This window comes from Canis lupus, chromosome 33, assembly GCF_011100685.1.
Source record: "Canis lupus familiaris isolate Mischka breed German Shepherd chromosome 33, alternate assembly UU_Cfam_GSD_1.0, whole genome shotgun sequence".
NCBI lineage: Eukaryota > Metazoa > Chordata > Mammalia > Carnivora > Canidae > Canis > Canis lupus.
Window position 1 is genome coordinate 25,310,297 of NC_049254.1, and position 19,598 is coordinate 25,329,894.

At 34.6% G+C, this 19,598-nt stretch overlaps 1 protein-coding gene across 6 annotated transcripts in view; it reads left to right on the forward strand.

Annotated features, from left to right (window-relative positions):
* STXBP5L (syntaxin binding protein 5 like) overlaps positions 1 to 19,598 on the forward strand; it is a 379,914-nt gene that overhangs the window by 345,509 nt on the left and 14,807 nt on the right. For all 6 annotated transcript variants that reach the window (XM_038582977.1, XM_038582980.1, XM_038582976.1 and 3 more), the window contains 3 exons: positions 5,230 to 5,400; positions 7,850 to 8,089; positions 15,076 to 15,436. In XM_038582977.1, coding sequence (XP_038438905.1) covers positions 5,230 to 5,400; positions 7,850 to 8,089; positions 15,076 to 15,436 — 772 coding nt within the window. The remainder of the gene's footprint in view (positions 1 to 5,229; positions 5,401 to 7,849; positions 8,090 to 15,075; positions 15,437 to 19,598) is intronic.

Consider the following 19,598-nt stretch of genomic DNA (forward strand, 5'->3'; position numbering starts at 1 on the left):
CAATCATATCAAAAAGAATACTTAGGATTATATTTAACCAAGGTGATAAAGAACTGTGCACTGAAAACTGTAAAATATTAAGAAACTGAAGACATAAGTAAATAGATATTTCATGTTCATCGGTCAGAAGATGTAATATTGTTAAAGTGTCCAGATAGCCCAAAAGAGTTTATAGATTCAGTGCGATCCCTGTTAAGATTCCAGTGACATTTTTCACCAAAATAAAAAACATAATTTTCATGGAACCACAAATGACTCCAAATAGCTAAAGCAATCTTGAGAAAGAAAAAGAGGCATCATACTTTCTGATTTCAAACTATATTACAAAGCTATAGCAATCAAAACGGCATGGTATTGACACAAAAACAGACACATAAGTCAATGAAATAGAATAGAACCAAGAAATACACACCACACGCACACACACACACACACACACACACACACGTATATCAATTAATTTACAACAAAGGAACCAAGAATATAAATAGGGAAAGTAAGATCTCTTCAATAAATGGTGCTAGGAAAACCATATAGCCACATGCGTAAGAACAAAACTGAACCACTATCTTATAGCATACACAAAAATCAACTCAAAATGGATTAAAAACTTGACTATAAGACTTTTAACAATAAAACTCCTAGAAGAAAACACAAGTGGTAAGCTCTTTGACAATGGTATTGGTAGGTATTTTTTGGATTTGAAACCAAAAGCAAAAATATGATATAGTGGGACTACATCAAACTAAAAAGCTTCTGTAAAGGAAACTAATGACAAAATGAAAAGACAATCTACTGCATGGGAGAAAATATTTGCAAATCATGTATCTGATACAAGGTTAATAACCAAAATATATAAAGGATTCATGCAATTCAATAGCAATAAAAATTCAGATTAAAAATGGCAGATGGGGTTACTTGGCTGGCTCAGCACAGCATGCAATTCTTGATCTAGGGTTTATGAGTTTAAACCCCATGTTGGGTGTAGAGCCTACTTTTTAAAAATGGGCAGAGGAACTGAATAGACACTTTTCCAAAGACAACATATAAATAACAAATTGGTACATGAAAAGGTGCTTACCATCACTGATCAGTGATGCAAATCAAATGCAAATCAAAACCACAATGAGCTATCATGTCATATCTGTTACAGTGGGTATCATCAAAAAGAAATTACAAGTGTTGGTGAGGGTGTGAAGAAAAGGGAGCTCTTATGTACTGTTGGTAGGAATGTAAATTGGTGCAGCCACTATGGAAAACAGTATGGAGGTGTATAGCCACATTCCTGCAGACTCTTAGCCAGGTATGGGTGATGAACAAGCAAGATCAAAGAAATGACCCAGAGACAGCAATTGAAACCTAGGTTTATTGAGGGAACTTAAGTACAGGGAGTCCAGGAGTGGTCAACTGAACAAAGCATCTGCTGCTGGAAATTCAATGCAGCAAGCTTTTATAGTGTAGCAATTATCCTAGCATTTCTCGGTAGCTTTGCACCTCCTTGCATGACTAATGTTCCAAGGAGATAAAAGCCTGCCACCCGGACATTCTGCATTACTGAATAGATACCTAAAATTGGCCAATCCAGGAGCCCTTGACCTGAAATGCTGAACAACACATTTTCTACATATCTTGCTTGTGGAAAAAAACAGAAGATGCATGGGATCTATACATTCTCAAGATAATGATTAACAGGGGCATTCAGGGTATGCTTGTACAAATGAGCCATCTAGCCCTTAACATACAGGAGTTATATTAAAAATAGAACTACCATATAATCTAACAATCTCACTTATAGGTATTTATCCAAAGGAAATGAAAACAATACATTGAAGGGCTGTCTGCACTCGATGTTCATTTCAGCATTGTTTACAATAGTAGAGATAGGGAAACAACCAAAGTGCCTGTCAGTGGTTGACTAGATAAAGATGTGGTATATACATATATACAATGAAATATTATCCAGCCATGAGAAAGACGGAAATCCTGCTGTTTGTAACATGGATGGACCTTGAGGGCATTATGTGAATTGAAATAAGCCAGACAGAGAAAGACAAATACTGCATGGTATCACTTATATGTTGAATCCCTAAAAAAATAAAAGTTACTACGCTCACAGAAACAGAGTAGAAAAATGGTAGCCAGAACCTGGGGAGTAGGGAAAAATAGGGAAAGGTTTGTGAAAGGGTACAAACTTTGAGCTATAAGATGCATAAGTTCTGAGAATTTAATGGAAAACATGATGACTTCATTGACAACATTGCAATGTATAATTGAAATTTGCTAAGAGAGAACTTAAATGTTCTCCCCCAAAAATAAATATGTGAAATGATGGGCATGTTAATTAAATAGATGGTAGGAATACTTTCCATAATTACGTTATACACTTAAAATACGTTATAATTTTATATGTCAGTTATACCTCATTGAAGCTGAAATTTTAAAAATAGTTATTACCAATTAAAACATTCTATTCATTACTGACAAAGCCTAAGGCCATGTTTTCAGTAAGAGATTATTTTTCCTAAAACTATAAAGTTGGCCCCAAATAGTTTTAAACATCTACTTAAATGAACAAATTATGAATTAAACTTGAACAAATGGGTAATTATGGAGAAATAAAGAGGAAGAAGCTCTTTGAAACTTTGTATTTCAGAAACTAAACATTAAACTCAAGGTACATAAACCTGTGTTCATTCAAAGTACCTTTAGCTTTGACAACAAAATCATAGCTATGTAAATGTTGCTATAGAAGAATCAAATTGAAACTGGAGAAAATAATAAGCTGATCAAGGGAAAGCCTGTGATTTAGTCCATCCAGATCTTCAGCTTAAATTCCTCAGAAAAAAAATCCTAAAAATAAGGGCTTAAAAACCTCAAAATGTCAGCAAAATGGTAGAGAATGGTGATACTCAAAAAACACTAAAAGACCAATTAAAAATTATATAAACCTCAGGTCTGGTGATTATGATAGTGGAGATGTCCTGCTGTACCAGGCCAACAATAGCACAGCTCCTAGCATTCTAGCTCCAGCATCATCAGTGCTGAGCCACTAACCATAGTTTTTTACTAAAACAGTAACTCCAGTATGGTTGGGTACTCTTTTGGTCTGTAAAGCTTCTGAGTATAACTTACAGGTTCTTCTTGAGATTTTGAGCTGCCTAATATCCTTTAATAAATTCTTTTCCTGCTAAAACAAATTAATCAATTAATCAACATTAAGTCAATTAACAAACCAACTTGTCCTCCAACCAGGGTGTCATGCCTGATTGAAGGGGCAACTTTTCCTAACAGACATACCCAGTAGGGGGCTTATTTTTACAATCTGTACCCCCAGATTTTCTCTTTTTTCCCCTTAAGTAGGCTCCATGACCAGCATGGAGCCCAATACAGGGCATGCACTCATGACCCTGAGATCAAGACTTGAGCTGAAATCAAATCAGATGCTTGACTGGGCCACCCAGGTGCTCCCAAAGTCACCATTTCTAAATTCATTCTAAGTCTTTGTTAATGCCAGCTGTTGCTCTCAGTGTTTTTCCTATTTATAAGACTACATTTGATAGTGCAGGAGGGGTAGAGCTCTTGAGTTCAGCTTCCCTATGACTAACTCATTGAGGGATATTTCTGCCTTTCCATCTAGGATTCCTGAGATTTGTGTTAATGGATCCAGGCATGGATCTCAATGTGCATTACACAGGACACTCCTAAACTCCACTAAAGAGGTCTTCAAAAATCACTACCCCTTACCACATCCTTTAGCTGGCTCTGTGGCCCAGTTTTTAAGCATATAGACACTAAATGAGAAAATCTGGTTCAGAATCCTGCCTCCATGAAAACTATTTGTATAATATTAGACAACTTTCCAAACCCTTTTTTCTGAGCTTCAGTTTCCTCAACTGCAAAATCAGGACAATAAAGCATCTACCCTTGCAGGACTGTTGTGATGATTATAGGGTAACGTATATGAAGTGTCTGACATTTAAGCATTTGATAATATATTAACTCTCCTTTTTAAAAAATAATAAAAGACACTAATGCATATTAACAGTGAAATCTAATTGTTATTCTTGCACTAGCTGCAAGGAAACCCAGGAAATGGACAAACTATAATACAAAAAGGCTATAATGGAGTAAACATCTGATACCATATGGACATTAAACATGATTCTTCTCCATTTAAGTTTATTGTTCTTTGAATGACCAAAGTACATTTTTAAATGTAGTCTGATGGGATGCCTGGGTGGCTCAGCAGTTGAGCCTCTGCCTTTGGTCCAAGGAGTGATCCCAGAGTCCTGGGATTGAGTCCCACATCACGCTGCCTGTGAGAATCCCGCTTCTCCCTCTGCCTGTATCTCTGCCTTTCTCTGTCTCTGTCTTTCATGAATAAATACATAAAAATCTTTTAAAAAATAAGTGTATTCTGAATATTACAGAACTATGAGAATTCGTTTCAAATATTATATATATCAGCAATTAGAAAAGACCTATTTTTAGTTGTATTATCTCTAAGTTTTAGTTATATCAAAACAGTGTTAAACTCATAAGCTCTAAATAAATAGTACTATTTGTCTTAGACATGAGCAGTTTAAATAGCTGGAACAAGAATGACAGTAATAATTTTCATTCAGAATTTGCCATATGCCAAGAAGTGTTCTGGCATGAGACATGAATTACCACAAAAACTCCAAGATGTAGATAATATTCCCACTTATAGAAAAGGAAACTAAAGTATGAGGACTTCAGTAATTTGTGCAACTTGTAAATGGTAGAACTGGGATTTGAGCCCAGGAAATCTGGCTGTAAAAATCAATATTCTTAAGTATCATTCTCAACTGCATAGTAAGATGCTTCTATTCCACTCCAAGTACTTGAAGTACTTCCAAAACTTATATAAATAGGTATATATTTAAATTATGCAAAAGAAAGTTGAATATTGTAACCTATTTTGTATTGCCATTAAATGGTACAACACTTAATGTGGACAGAGAATAAATTTTAAGCTATGTTAATTAGCCAAATATTAAAAATGAACTTACATGTAATAAAAATCTTATGAAATTTTTGGCTCACTACTAAAAATGTGACTAAATCTTAAAATAGCACAGACTTAGCCATCTTTATATGGTTTGAAGAAAAAGGAATTCTCACTCTTCATTTATTAATCTACATTTGGATTCCTTTTTATGAAGATTTAATTATTGTATTTATGTTGCCTTTTTCCTCTTGCTACAGATCATGTAAATGGACACTGCACAAGTCCAACCTCTCAGAGTTGCACTTCTGGAAAACGTCTATCCAGTGCTGATGTTTCAAAAGTAAATCGCTGGGGTCCTGGAAGACCACCATTTCGGAAAGCACAATCAGCTGCTTGCATGGAAATTTCTTTACCAGTCACAACAGAAGGTAAGTTAAACATGCAAATTTTTGTGGATATAATTAAAATTTGATATGCCATGAAAACAGGAGCTAGAGGACAATGGATGTAGGTCTTGTGTATTTAAAACTATAGTCAACCAAAAAAAAAAAAAAAACCTATAGTCAACCCTAGGCAATGAGTAACAGTCTGGTCAAGCTGTGGCCGTGACTCCAAATCCATTCCTTACTGTACCTCCTCCTTCATCGCTAAAATCAGAATGGCTCTGCTTTTTGGTAAACAGCTCCTCTGTACAAAGAGAGGCCTATGCCTTAAACAGTTCTCTATACTACCAGCAATAATTGAGAGCTTTCTTCCATCTCAATAGCAAGCCTTTTAGTGTCTCTATCTGTGGATAGTTATTTAATGTCTTGCAAGCCTAATTTCCTTAATTGTCAAGAGAATGTGACCAAGATAAAGGCAAGATCGTAGGATGCCTGGCTGGCTCAGTCAGTTGACCATCTATCTTCAGCTAGGGTCATGATCCCAGGGTCCTGGAACCCAGCTATGCCTCTGGCTCCCTGCTTGGCTACCCCTCTCCCCCTACCTGCCACTCCCCCACTTCTGTTTTGGGAAATAAATAAAGTAAAAGAAAAGAAAAGAAAAGAAAAGAAAAGAAAAGAAAAGAAAAGAAAAGAAAAGAAAAGAAAAGAAAAGAAAAGAAAAGAAAAGAAAGAGAAAAGAAAAGAAGAAAAGAAGAAAAGAGAAAAGAAAAGAAAAGAAAAGAAAAGAAAAGAAAAGAAAAGAAAAGAAAAAGGCAAGATCTTAAGTACTAAACTTTGCAATCTTCCTCTTCATGTTTTTAAAAGGAAGGATTAATTGCTTACTTATGGGATGAGTGTTGGAGCAGAGATTAAAGTATAAGAGCTCAAAGGCCAGAGATGGTTAGAGAGGGAGGAAAAAAAGGAATCTTGTAGCTTAGTACTAACAGTCTTGCTGACAAAGAATTTAGGGGAAAGATACAGGAAAAAATTATCTTAGAAGATTTTCTATGGTAATTCTATCCTACAAAGTATTTCCCCATTTATCACTTCTCAAGCAATGTGGTAGTAATTTCCCCATTTACCACTTCTCAAAAAATAACAAAAATTAAAAAATTATACCATACTAAATCTGGTTCATGGACATGCAGATAATGTTATCTCTCACACAGGTGTATGAGTAACAAACTTGAATGTTGATGAACCACAAACAGAAAATCTTTTAAAGCATATTAGCTAGAAATTTTATAATAGAAGCAAAATGTAAAGGTTATAGAAGTAGCACTCTTAATCACTTGATTGAGAATTTTAAGTTTTAGACATTTCTGCCTCTAACTTGTACTGGATTCTGGGATAGTTGCTTAACTCTATGTCTCTGTCTCCAAATCTGCAAAATTATATAGATTATATTCAAGCTCCTTTGCATCTCTAAGTTTTATTACAAATAATTATCTTTACAAATTCTAAGGGATAAAAAGGGGGAATCAGGAATACTATATTTTGCTTTCTAGAAAAAGGAGAATCTAAGGAACTTATATTTAATCTCTTTTTATAAAAATGAGTCACACTTGTACCTATCAAGAAAGAAAAGGAGTGAATGCAGTGGTAAAAAGAATATGAGGAACTTGAACTTTGGAGCGATTATAAAAACAAAACATTCCTAATGGTAGTTAACTGAGGGGGGTGCATTTATACTTATTGGAGTGTGCACATGTATGAGTGTTGATGAGCAGGAAAACTTTAAACCATCCTGCTTCCTTTAGGTGGCCTGAATCCCTCTCAGAAAGATTACCATTAACAATGAGAATGGCGCTGTCTACAGCTTCTCATTTGATCCTAGGCAAAGTTAGAACTGGATTTGGATTCAAGGTAGGTAGCCTGAAAGTAGTTCAGGGATATAGCATTTGCTCTTTAACCTTGGTAAATACTCCAATTTTTATGACTGTAGTTACTCCAAATATAGTGAAAACAAAAATTGTGTCAGGTAGGGAAATGTATTCACCAAGAACATTTGTGAGTTTGTAAGTAGCCATAATGTTGTCAGTAGGTGGGAACTGCCAAGAAATCATCAGGAATATTTTCAACAGTTGGTAGAAGGGAAGCATAATTAAAATGGTACCAGAAATTCTTATAACTTTGACTACTCAGACAATTTTTTTCCAGATTAGAAAATTTCAACTAATTTGTGAAAATATAGGGAGAAAACATGGTACACTGGAACTCTGGAGACCCAAGTTCCAGCCCCAGCTCTGCCTAAGTTTATGATTTACATTTCTAGACTTCAGTCTCTTCATTATCAAAATAAGCTGGTGAACTGGACAAGCTGTCTTCCAGATTAGTCAACAAGGAATCAAATTCCACTTCCCCTTCATAATTTTGGTTTGCATGTACTAAATCTGACTTTACTTATTATGGAAATACACTAACACTTAATTTTTGTTTTTTTACACTACTATAGAAAGCCGAGAAAATTCTTATAATCGTTCTAGGAGCTCTAGCATCTCCAGTATTGACAAAGATTCAAAAGAAGCAATTACAGCACTATACTTCATGGAGTCCTTTGCTCGGAAAAATGACCCTACAGTCTCCCCTTGTTTGTTTGTTGGAACTAGTCTGGGAATGGTGTTAATCATCTCCCTGAACCTACCTTCAGCAGATGAACAAAGATTTACAGAGCCAGTCATGGTATTGCCAAGTGGTAAGACTTTTTATTTATTCCTTAATTGGTCCTTTTTCACATTTAGATATAAGATAATATATAACATTAATTTGTATTGATCTGGAATAAAGATTGTAAGTATTCTGTATATTGGAAACTATTGAAAATTTCATAAATCATATATTATTCCAACTCCTGTCATACAGCAAATTACCATTCCTTAGAATAAAATAATTATTTCTATAGTAGGAAACTGAAACTGCCCACCTAAACAATGACTTGGGGAAAAGTTTTCTGAAAAATACTAAGGAAAACCTTAATACAAAAGTTAAAGTATTTAGGGATCCCTGGGTAGCACAGCGGTTTGGCGCCTGCCTTTGGCCCAGGGTGCGATCCTGGAGACCCGGGATCGAATCCCACGTCGGGCTCCCGGGGCATGGAGCCTGCTTCTCCCTCTGCCTGTGTCTCTGCCTCTCTCTCTCTCTCTCTCTATGTGACTATCATAAATAAATTAAAAAATTAAAAAAAAAAAGTTAAAGTATTTAAAGAAGTATTTCTCCAAAGTTCCATGCCAGGTCAGAGCCTATGAATGTTTTTTATCATTCCTGAAGAACTCAGATTAATCTAAAAGCACTCTGACCTGACATGGCTTCCTAAAGTCCTTGGTAACCTTCCCATCTTGTTTCAAAGACATGCCACACAATTTCTTTCCTTTTAATCCTAGTGCCTAAAGAATTTGACATAAGTTATGCATACTGTTGCTAAAGCATATGTTATATTTTCTTCCTACTTGAATTATCTTTCCTTCCAAAGAGGAGATGACTGATTCCTTGTGCTCTTCCTTTGAATATTTTAAAACTTGTTCTTCTCAATAACTTATTTCGTATTTCCTATGTATGTTTTTCAGATAGTTTTTAAGTAAAAAAAAATAAAGAATTTTATTAGTATATAGGATAAGAAATTTTATTTTAAAAGAATACATATATAGAGAATGCTAGATCACAGTGAATTATATTTTGTTAACTGGTGTGCTAAATTCTTATAGATTTTTACTTATTCTAGGTAGAATATTCAGCTCTCTAATGTGGCAAACTTAGATAAATGTATGTGTGTATGTGTATGTGTGTGTGTGTGTGTGTGTGTGTTAAACAAAAAATTGATTTTCTCACATTTCTGGAGACTAGAGGGCCAAGGTATCAGCAATTCTGGTTTCTTATGAGGCCTCTGTCCTTGGCTTGTAGATAGCCAGTCTTACCATGTCCTCACCATGACTATCCTTGTGTGCACGTACCACTGGTGTCTCCCTGTGTATCCTCATCTCTTCTTGGACACCAGTCAGTCCCGCTTAAGGCCCACTCTAACAACCTCCTTTTAATTCAATCATTTCTTTAAAGGGACTATCTTAAATATAGTCACCTTCTGAGTTACTAAGGTTTAGGCTTTCAACCTATGAATTTGGTGGGGACACAATTCAGCCCATCAAATGCATTATATTTTAAAAGTTAATCTGTTAGAGCCACTTTAATTGTAAACATACTTCATGATGAGAAAATATCTTTTATTATATTCCTAATTTTAAGGAACTATTCTTTTATACTGGTTGAGTTAGAGCCACATCAGTGAGGTAATAATTATTAAACATTAATTCAATCCACTATTTAACACAATAAATTGTTATCCAAATTGGACACATAATATTTGCTAGGCATTCCTCATAAGTTTAAAGGTGAAAATCTAAATCCTGTGTACCCAAGTTTACAACCATATATGGAAGACAATTTTTTAAATTTAAATTCAGTTAGCTAGCATAGAGTGCATACTTCGTTTATGATGTAGTGTTCAATAATTCATCAGTTACGTATAACACCCAATGCTCATCATATCATGTCCTTCTTAATGCCCATCACTCAATTACCCCATCCCCCCCATCCACCTTCCCTCCAGCAACTCTGTTTCCTATAGTTAAGAGTCTCTCATGGTTTTTCTCCTTGATGACTTTTCATTCAGTTTTTCCTCCCTGGAAGACAATTTTCTAAGAGATATTCTAACATATAAATATGGCTTTCTATGTCACAAACCTAGAAATAAACAGATCTGGAACTAATTTAAGAGATCTCTCAATATTATAGGAAAGTCCTTTACCATTCTTAACAAACAGACATAGACTAAAAATGACAGCAAATTACAAAATAAGTAGAGATTTAACTTAATAATATGGTATCTGGTTAGTAAATATTTACAAAGCTTTTCCTTATCTATTTAAAGCTTTGTAATGGGAACCTGTCTTCTCCAGTTTTCTGTCATTATTCTCCTGTTTTTTAAAATCTTTAGTTAATATCAATATCAGCTCACCAATTGTAACAAATGTACCACACTAATACAAAGTATTAATAATAAAGGACAAAGGGAGCCTATGGGAACTCTGTACTACCCTCTCAATTTTCTATAAACCTAAAACTGCTCTAAAAAAAGTATTTTTAAAAAAGAGCTATATAAAAGAGTAAACTATGAAGCTAGGTTCAGATGTGTTTTATTTATAACCTTGGAAAAGAGAGAAAGCATAATTGTAAGATCCTAAAAGAGTACTATGAACAATAATATGCGTATAAATTGGACAACCCAAAAGAAATGGATAAATTCCTAGAAACATAAAACCTACTAAGACTGAACCATGAAGAAATAAAAATCTGAACAGATCTATAAGAAGGAGATTGAATCAGCAATCAAAAACCTCTCAACAAAGAAAAGCCCACTTCTCTTTTTTAAGGAAACTTTTCATATTAATTTACTGTGGTTGTCTTGACAACAAATTCAATGATATGAAAATTTGAAGTGCACTAAGTCATTGAATTTTAGAGTGGAAAAGCACATTAAGATTATCCATTCCCAGTAGTTCTCCCTTTAGTCTGTATCAGAATCACTTAGAGGGTTTGTTACAACAGAGATTATTGGTCCCCACCCCCAGAATTTCCAATTCAGTAGGTCTGGGGTAGAGTTTGAGGATTTGCATTTTTAACAAGCTCCCAGGTGATGCTGATTCTACAAATGAACTTTACGCTGGGATGGAAAAAACTACAATCTGTTGGCTCCTGTGTAGGGAAAAACCTAGTGCTTCCTCCTTCTGTGTTTGTCCTGTGTGTCTCTTTTACTTTCATACTACTTCCACACACAACACTTTCAACATCAGCTGTATAGAGATTTTTTCCCCATAGCAAGAAATTCTTCACAACACCAGCTGGGTGTCCCAATTTAACTTGATTCTGACACTATCTAGAGATAACTATCAGATCCCACAAGTTAAGGGCTCAGCTCCATAAAACTGCCCCCTCTCCTTCCTTTAGACACCAATAGCAAGTCTAGTTTGTTACCTGTGCTTCTGACCCATCGGCTACAAATCTGAGGTTCCCATAACCCCTCCTTGGGTTCAATTAATTTGCTAGAGTGGCTCACAGAACTCAGGAAAACTGTTTACTTACCATGTACCTGTTTGTTATAAAAGGATACAGATGAACATCCAGATGGAAGACATGAGTAGAATAAGGTATGTAGAAAAGAACACAGAATTTCCAAGCCTTCTCCAGAAGCGTCACTCCCCCTGCGCCTATTCACCAACCCAGAAGCTCTCAAAACCCCTTCCTTTAGAATTTTATGGAGGCCTTATTATATAGGCATGATTGACTAAATCAGTGACCACTGGTGATTGAATTCGATCTCCAGCCTCCTCCCTTCCTTCCCCAGAGGTGGGGAATGGAAAGTACTGAAAGTACCAACCCCCTAATCACAATGGTCCATCTAGCAACCAGCCCCATCCTTAGGTGAGGTCCCAAAGTCACCTTATTAATATAATAAAAGACACCTGTATTGCCCCCTCATTTAGAAATTCCAAGAGTTTTAGGGACTCTATGTCAGACACAGAATAAAGACCAAATATATGTTTATTTATAAATCACAGTATTACACATTCAACTTAATCACAATTCTGGTTAAATTTAATTCTACCTACTTTATTTCTATACCTGTGTGGCTGAATATGGCTAGAGAAAAATATATAACCACAATAAATAGTCTCATTTTGAAATAAATCAACTAGGCTCCTATGCTGCTGGGTAATTATATTTACTATTTTTCCCTAGTCCTCTCACCCACGCTCTTGAACAATTATAGTTTATTCACTCTCCTCAAACCTTCAATACTTCCTCTGCTGTTTTCAATGTCAGCTAATGACCACGTGTCCTCTTTCACTAAGAAAATTGAAACACACAGGTAACCACTACCAACCTGCTTATATCTTCATGGTCTCTATATTCTCTCCAGTTACTATGACTAACTGTAAGCTCTCAACTTGGCCAACCTCTCTACTGTACACTCAAGAAAGTCAATCCAGCAACTTTTCATCTGTTTCCTTTATATAGTTATGTTATTATATCTATATTATTACACCTAATTATGTAATTATAATGATAATAGATACTGATCTTTCTGCTAGATCAACAAACATGCTGTTCTTTCTCCCATTAAGAGAGAAACACTTAGAGTGCCTAACTAGCTCAGTTGGTAGAGTATGTGACTCTTGATCTCAGGGTTGGGAATTCAAGCCCTACGTTGGATGTAGAGGTTACTTAAAAAATAAAATATTTAATAAATAAAAGTGAAAAACTCTCTTTAATGTATCCTTCTATAATGCTCCATTTCATTTATCTTTCTCTAATGCAAAACTCCTCGAAATGTGTTATATTCACTATTTCCAATTTTATTCTCCCATTCTCTCATTTCTATTCTAATCAAGCTTTCTCCCATATCAATCAGTCAAAATCTCTACCTATGTCACCACTGACTTCATGCTAGATCCAAAGGTCAGTTCTCGGACCACATCTTACTTGACATACCAGCACATATTACACAGTTTACTTCACTTGGATTCTAGAACAGTATATTCACCTACTTTTCTTCCTACCTTTCTAGCCATTCCTTCTCAGTCCACTTTGCTGGTTCCTTCTCATTTCACTGGGCTTAAAACATCAGAATGCCCCCAAACTGACTCAAACCTTTTTTATTTTCTATTTATATTCAAGGACAAAATGAAATCAACCAGCCTCATGACTTTAAGTGCCATTGATAATCTGATGGGTCATATATTTGTATTTATAGTCTGGAACCATCTTGAAATTTCTGACATAGCTATCTAGTTATTTAAAATCCACTTAGAGGGCAGCCCAGGTGGCTCGAGCAGTTTAGTGCTGCCTTCAGCCCAGGGCGTGATCCTGGAGACCCGGGATCGAGTTCCACGTCGGGCTCCCTGCATGGATTCTGCTTCTCCCTCTGCCTGCCTCTCTCTCAATCATTAAAAAAAAAAAAAAAAAAAAAAAAAAAAAAATTAGGAAAAAAACCCACTTAGATGTCTAAATAAGCATCTCAAACTTAACATGTCCCAAACTGAGTTCCTGGTATTCCTTTCTTTTTCCTTGTATTCTTTCCCATATCTGTTAATGGCAGTTCCATCCTTCCAGTTTCTCAGGTCACATACATTAGAATCATCCTGGAACACTATGTTTCTTTCACACTCTAAGTCCAGTTTATTAGCAAATTCTGTTGGTTTGACCTTTATATTATCCTCAGATTCTGATAATTTTTTGCTACTTCCTTTGTTACCACCTGATTGGAGGAAACCTCTATCCATTTCTTGCCTTGATTTATTGTACTAACCTATTAACTGTTCTCCCTTTGTCCAATCTTGATGCCCTTTAGGATATGGCCAGCAGGAAGAGTGATCCTGTTAAGTGCAAATTGAATTACATCACTCTATTCTCAAAACCTTCCTCATACCAAGTAAAACTCTAATGCTTTTGTCTTTTTTTTTTTTTCCATCATGCAATAGCTGTTCTTTTCTTCCTCAACTCTCAGACTGAAGGGGCTAAACTCGCTAAACTCTGCTCTCCTACCTTCTTCACTTACCTTTCTAAGACATTTATAGGCTTCTTAGTTTGGGAGTGGATTTTAAAATACAACTGGGATGTTAAATCATCTAAACATTTATTTTAAATTTGATACGTTTTAAGTAATTTAAATAGTAGAGTACTTTCTAAGTGGAATGTATTTTTATTTATCATCCTTTCTTTTTCAAGTGTCTGCTATATGTATACTCTTGAGGCATATCAGCCTGGGTTAATCCCCTTACTCTCTCTACAAGATGTTAGAGGACAAAGGAAAGGAAAGGCTACTTGGGCATTACTTAGGGGAAAGTTTGGTAATGTCCAACGGTCAATCTATCTCAAGTTACCTCCTAAGCTTTGTAGTATCCTGTCCTCTGGGACTGGTAAAAATACCTATAGGTAATAATCGGGCATGAATATTCAAACTTGGAGAATCCAGGTGAGTAAAAACTTCTTTTCCATATAAAGATGCATAAGCCTGCTTAAGAGCCAAATAATTTTTTAATAGAATCAAAATTGCTAGTATGAACTCTGTATGTTAAAATTTCATGAAATTCATTCTAGGTGTTTAATTTCAGAAGAAGAAAAAACCATTTTCTAGTAAATGAGCCTAAGAAATAAGAGAATGGAATCAGATGGCATGATTTTTTTCAGTTGAACTTATTTCAATAAATGAAAATTGTAAATTTTCTAAAATGTGTTTTTTGAAAAGGGATGTTAAAGGGAGGAATATATGTATGGTAAAAGAATACTGGCTTAGAAAATAGGAAACATGAGTTCTAATCCAGGCTCAATCACTAACTTGCCATGTGACATGGCCCAAGTCTCATCATTGTTCTGGGTCTCCATTTTTTATTAATAAAATGAAAGGATTTGACAAGTTGATATCTTAGGCCCCTTTTAGACCTAACATTCTATGATGCCAAATTGTCGCAAGTGATGAACTCGCAAATCTACTGATTTATATATATATTACTGCAATATTATGATACTATAGATATAAACTATTATTATAAAACATTTATTGCCCATAAATGAATAACAACTGTTTTAGAAAGAATTTCACATGCCAGTGATATGAAATTGTTTTTATAGGTACATTCCTCTCACTGAAAGGAGCTGTGCTAGCATTCTCCTGTATGGACCGAAATGGCGGATTAATGCAACCGCCATATGAAGTTTGGAGGGATCCAAACAACATAGATGAAAATGAAAAATCTTGGAGAAGGAAACTGGTCATGAACTGCCCCTCTCCATCCCAAGAAATAGGAGATCATCAGTATACAATAATCTGCTCAGAAAAACAAGCCAAAGTCTTCTCACTGCCTTCTCAGACTTGTCTTTATGTTCATAACATCACCGAGACATCTTTTATACTGCAAGCAGATGTGGTGGTCATGTGTAACAGTGCCTGCTTGGCATGCTTTTGTGCCAATGGGCATATCATGATAATGAGGTACTTGCCTTCTTTATAAATTATCTGGTAATCACAACAGTGTGACCAAGGTACAATTCTGAAAAGTATATGTGTAATGTGCAATCAAGAAGCAACCTAAGATCATTGCTTCATTATGTTTTGTGAATGTTTTATTGTTTGCCGATTTGAGGAGACTATGTGGTTTATACCTTTTTTTATTTTTTGCTTTTGCTAAAAATGCTTTACATTGTGAATGAAAAATATATTTTAATTGATTTCAAGGAATCTAAGGAACAAGTGATTTTTCTTGTCATTAACACATTAATTCACATTTACTGAACATGTTACCCCCAGATTCTATGGTAGGCATAAAAAATAAAAATGAGTAAACTCTAAGGAAAAGAAATGAACTTAACTTTTTCTATGTTTTATAGTCCACACAAGAACTTTACATACAGAGTTTAATTTGGTCCTTAAGGTTTCTGTAGGACATAGGAAAACCAAGTATTATTTGCATCCTCCATTTTACATATGTTAATAAATTAAAGCTCAAATTTGCCTGAGTTGAAAGTCTAGGAAAGAGTAAGACTAGCACTGAACAGTATATTAAAAGTCATAACTACAATTGAAATATAACATTGTATAAGTTTAAGATATAAAACATGATTATTTGATATAGGTATATATTGTGAAGTTACTACCACAATAATGGTAGTTAACATATCTATCACCTCACAGTTACCACTTTTGTGTGTGTGGTGAGAACTTTTAAGATCTACTCTTCTAGCAACTTCAAGGATACAAGACAATATGGTTAACTATAAGTCACCATGCTGTACATTAGAACCCCAGAATTTAATAATCTTGTAACTGGAGGTTCATGCCCTTTGACAACCTTATAATAAGGTATCAGGTGAGAGATTTCATTATACTGTTAGTAAATTAAAATTCATGAGACACAAAATTAACTACCTAATGATTTTATGAGTTCAACAAACACTTAATAAACATAATCTATGTAGAAGTCACTGTCATTCATTTTAATACTTCACCCGGTTCCAAAAATCACTGTTACAGTTAAGCATTATACTAGTCCTGTTATAAAATTAGTAAAAATGTAGTCGTGGTTCTTAAAAAGCTTACTATTAAATTAGGAGAGATAAGACAGATACACAAGTAATTATATATATTCCAATAGAGGAAATATAGGGTCGAATTTTCTAGACACAAACTAAGTCCTCAGAATTCAGTCATGACATAGTTGGTATATGTTATAAAAAAGGAGATGTTGGGAGGAAAGTAAACTGAAGAGGTGGATGGCATAAATTATTGAGGACCTTTGATGGCAGGCTAATGAGTTTGATGATAATCAGTTAGTAGCTAACCTGCTCCATTTATCCATTAGGAAATACACATGGAAGGAGAGCTTGAAATGGTTTTCTGAACTAAGTGTTAGCTATCTAGAAAGCAAAGTTGAAACAGGTGTGAGGAATAATTGAGGGAAACTTGCTGAATGTAAAACTGATTGATTGTGAAAGACAGTAGAGGTCATTAAATCTGAAGATTAGAAGAGAATTTAAAGGTTAAAATAATTTAATGAATTTGGATAATAATGATGTCATTAGCAGATAGGAAAGTCATGGGAATTTGGAAAAGCTGATAATGAGATGTTTGAGAATGAGTGCTTGAAATTTGAAGTGCTTTTAAGCCATTCCCAAAGAAGTTTGGCAAACAATTTAAGGTCTGGACTCCTAGAAAAATATGGAAGATCTCACTCTGAAAATCATCTATGTAATAAATGCATTAGTGAAAGAGCATTGCATGAGATCATCAAAGAAGATAGTATAGAAAGGAGAAATAGTCTTATCTGGGAACAAAAACTTGAGGATATCTCTATATTCATGTAGAAAAAAAAATCCAGCAGAAGATATTGATAAGTCATCAGAGAGATAGGAAAAGGACAAGAATAACTCATGAAAGGATAGAAGAAATCCAAATAAAAGATAGAAGACCACCAAGACAATGGTCAAGAGGTAGTCAGATATAGCAGAGGCCAAAGAATTTGAATAGAAGAAAAAAGCAATATGCCTGGCAACTTAACAGGATATTACTGATCCTTGAGAAAGCAAATCTTGAGAGCACGGTGGAGGCAAAAACTAAATTTTCAATGGAGTAGAGGCAGTAGTATAGATCAGGAGTTCACAAACTATCATCCACAGACCATGTCTTTCCTGCCCTCCACCTAATCTAATACTGTGCAGGCTGAGAGCTAAGAATAGATTTTACATTTTAAGATGTTGAAAAAAATCAGAGAATATTTCATAATATGTGAAAATTATATGAAATTCAAATTTCAGTTTCCATAAATAAAGTTTTTTTGGAACACAGCCACACTCATTTGTTTACATAATGTCTAGCTGCTTTTGCATGGCAGGGCAGAGTGGATTAATTGTAACAGACGCTATGACCTACAAAGCCTATATAATATTTACTATCTGGTGCTTTAATAAAAGTTTGCCAAAGAAAAAAACAAAAACAAACAAACAAAAAAGTTTGCCAACCCCTGGTATAGAGATTATTCTTTCAGGAAATTTTGTGGTAAAGAAAGATGAAAGACAGGGAAGTCGTTCAGTAGCAAAACTAGATTTTCAAGAGTGTTTTTACTGTTATATTTATTTTCTTTAGTAGGGGAGACATGAGTAGATTTGTAAGCCAAGAAAAAGTAGAGAAAGCTTTGAAAAAATAAAAACAATCATTTATTGTCTGCTCATTCTCATAAATATTTGTGGTTCTTTTTCTTCTTATCTGGTTTCTCTTTCTCAAATTGTATTTTGGTATTTGTCATGAAAATCATTCCAGTCTTGTTTGAAAATGATGACTTGACTTCTAGAATGCCTTAGATTCGAGGGGAAAAAAAAAATGTGTATCACACCTTAGCTCCCCTAAGCTCTCATTTAGTCACTCTAATTTTTTCTTTTAAATTAAAAGACATTAAACTGTTGTCACAATTGAGATTTTTAGCTTGATAGTGATTATTTACCGTTTTTGCAAATTTTTTGTATCTTGTTTTCTCAAATGATATTGGGTTATCTGAAAATTAAGTTCCATCTAAATAAATATGTGCTACCATCTGCATTTATGAGGTAAATTTCTTGAGAAATGAAGAATGATAGAATTTTAAAAAACAACAGGAGTTATAGCAATAGGAGAATTAAGATGCTATCTCTGATCTTCCTCTGTTCTTTGCAAAAGCTGCTTTAGATAATAATGGCTACTTTAATATTATGTCCTAGTGGAAAATCTTCATGTGTTCCTGAGGATCTCAAAAATATTTGAAAGGAAGTTATTTTGGAATGATTCTAGTAATATTGGGTGAGGCTAGGAAATAATATGTGGCATGAAGAACTGAATCCTTCAAAGTGGCATTGCCAGTTGATCATTCTCCTGTACTAAGGATTTTCTGGATCTTTCCAGATCCTATCAGAAATTAATTATACTAAGTCGATTCTTCTCAAGAGCTAGGTTTCTGATAGTTGGAAGGTAGCTAATGATTGCTTATCTGCTAATGTACCAAGATCTAGAAAATAGTAGAAAGAGATAGAAGAGGCTTATCTATAAATGAGTTCTCAAACTGAGTTGTGAAAGCCATTTTTAGTGAGAACCACTGTTAGTTATGTGACACTATTTCCTTGTAAAGTGTCCCTCCACAGGGAGAAAACAAAAACAAAAACAAAACAAAACAAAAGAGCTTTCAGCTTTAAGAACACTTGATTCCTAGTAATTAACAATTGAATAACTCTTCCTTTTCCTATCTAAAGTAATTACACCATTTTTGTTTTCTTGGCTTACTTTTATTATGCTACATAAACAATGTAACTTATCAGAAAAGTCCATTGGAATACCTTCCCCCACTACCACCCATTAATTTGTTTGTTTGTTTGTTTGTTTTCCACCCATTAATTTGACTGAATCTATCATGGAAGTCTGTTTAACTGGGTTTGTTTTGGAATCATATCCTAAAGACCTTAATTACTTGAAATGCTGTAACATATAAATCTTTGAAATCCAGTATGTAATTTACACTTACAGAACACCAGTTCATGCAAACCACATTTCAACCGCTCAATAACCGTAAGTGGCTAATGGCTACCATATTGGACAGCATAGTGCTAGAACCTCATAGAAAACTTATTCCAATTGT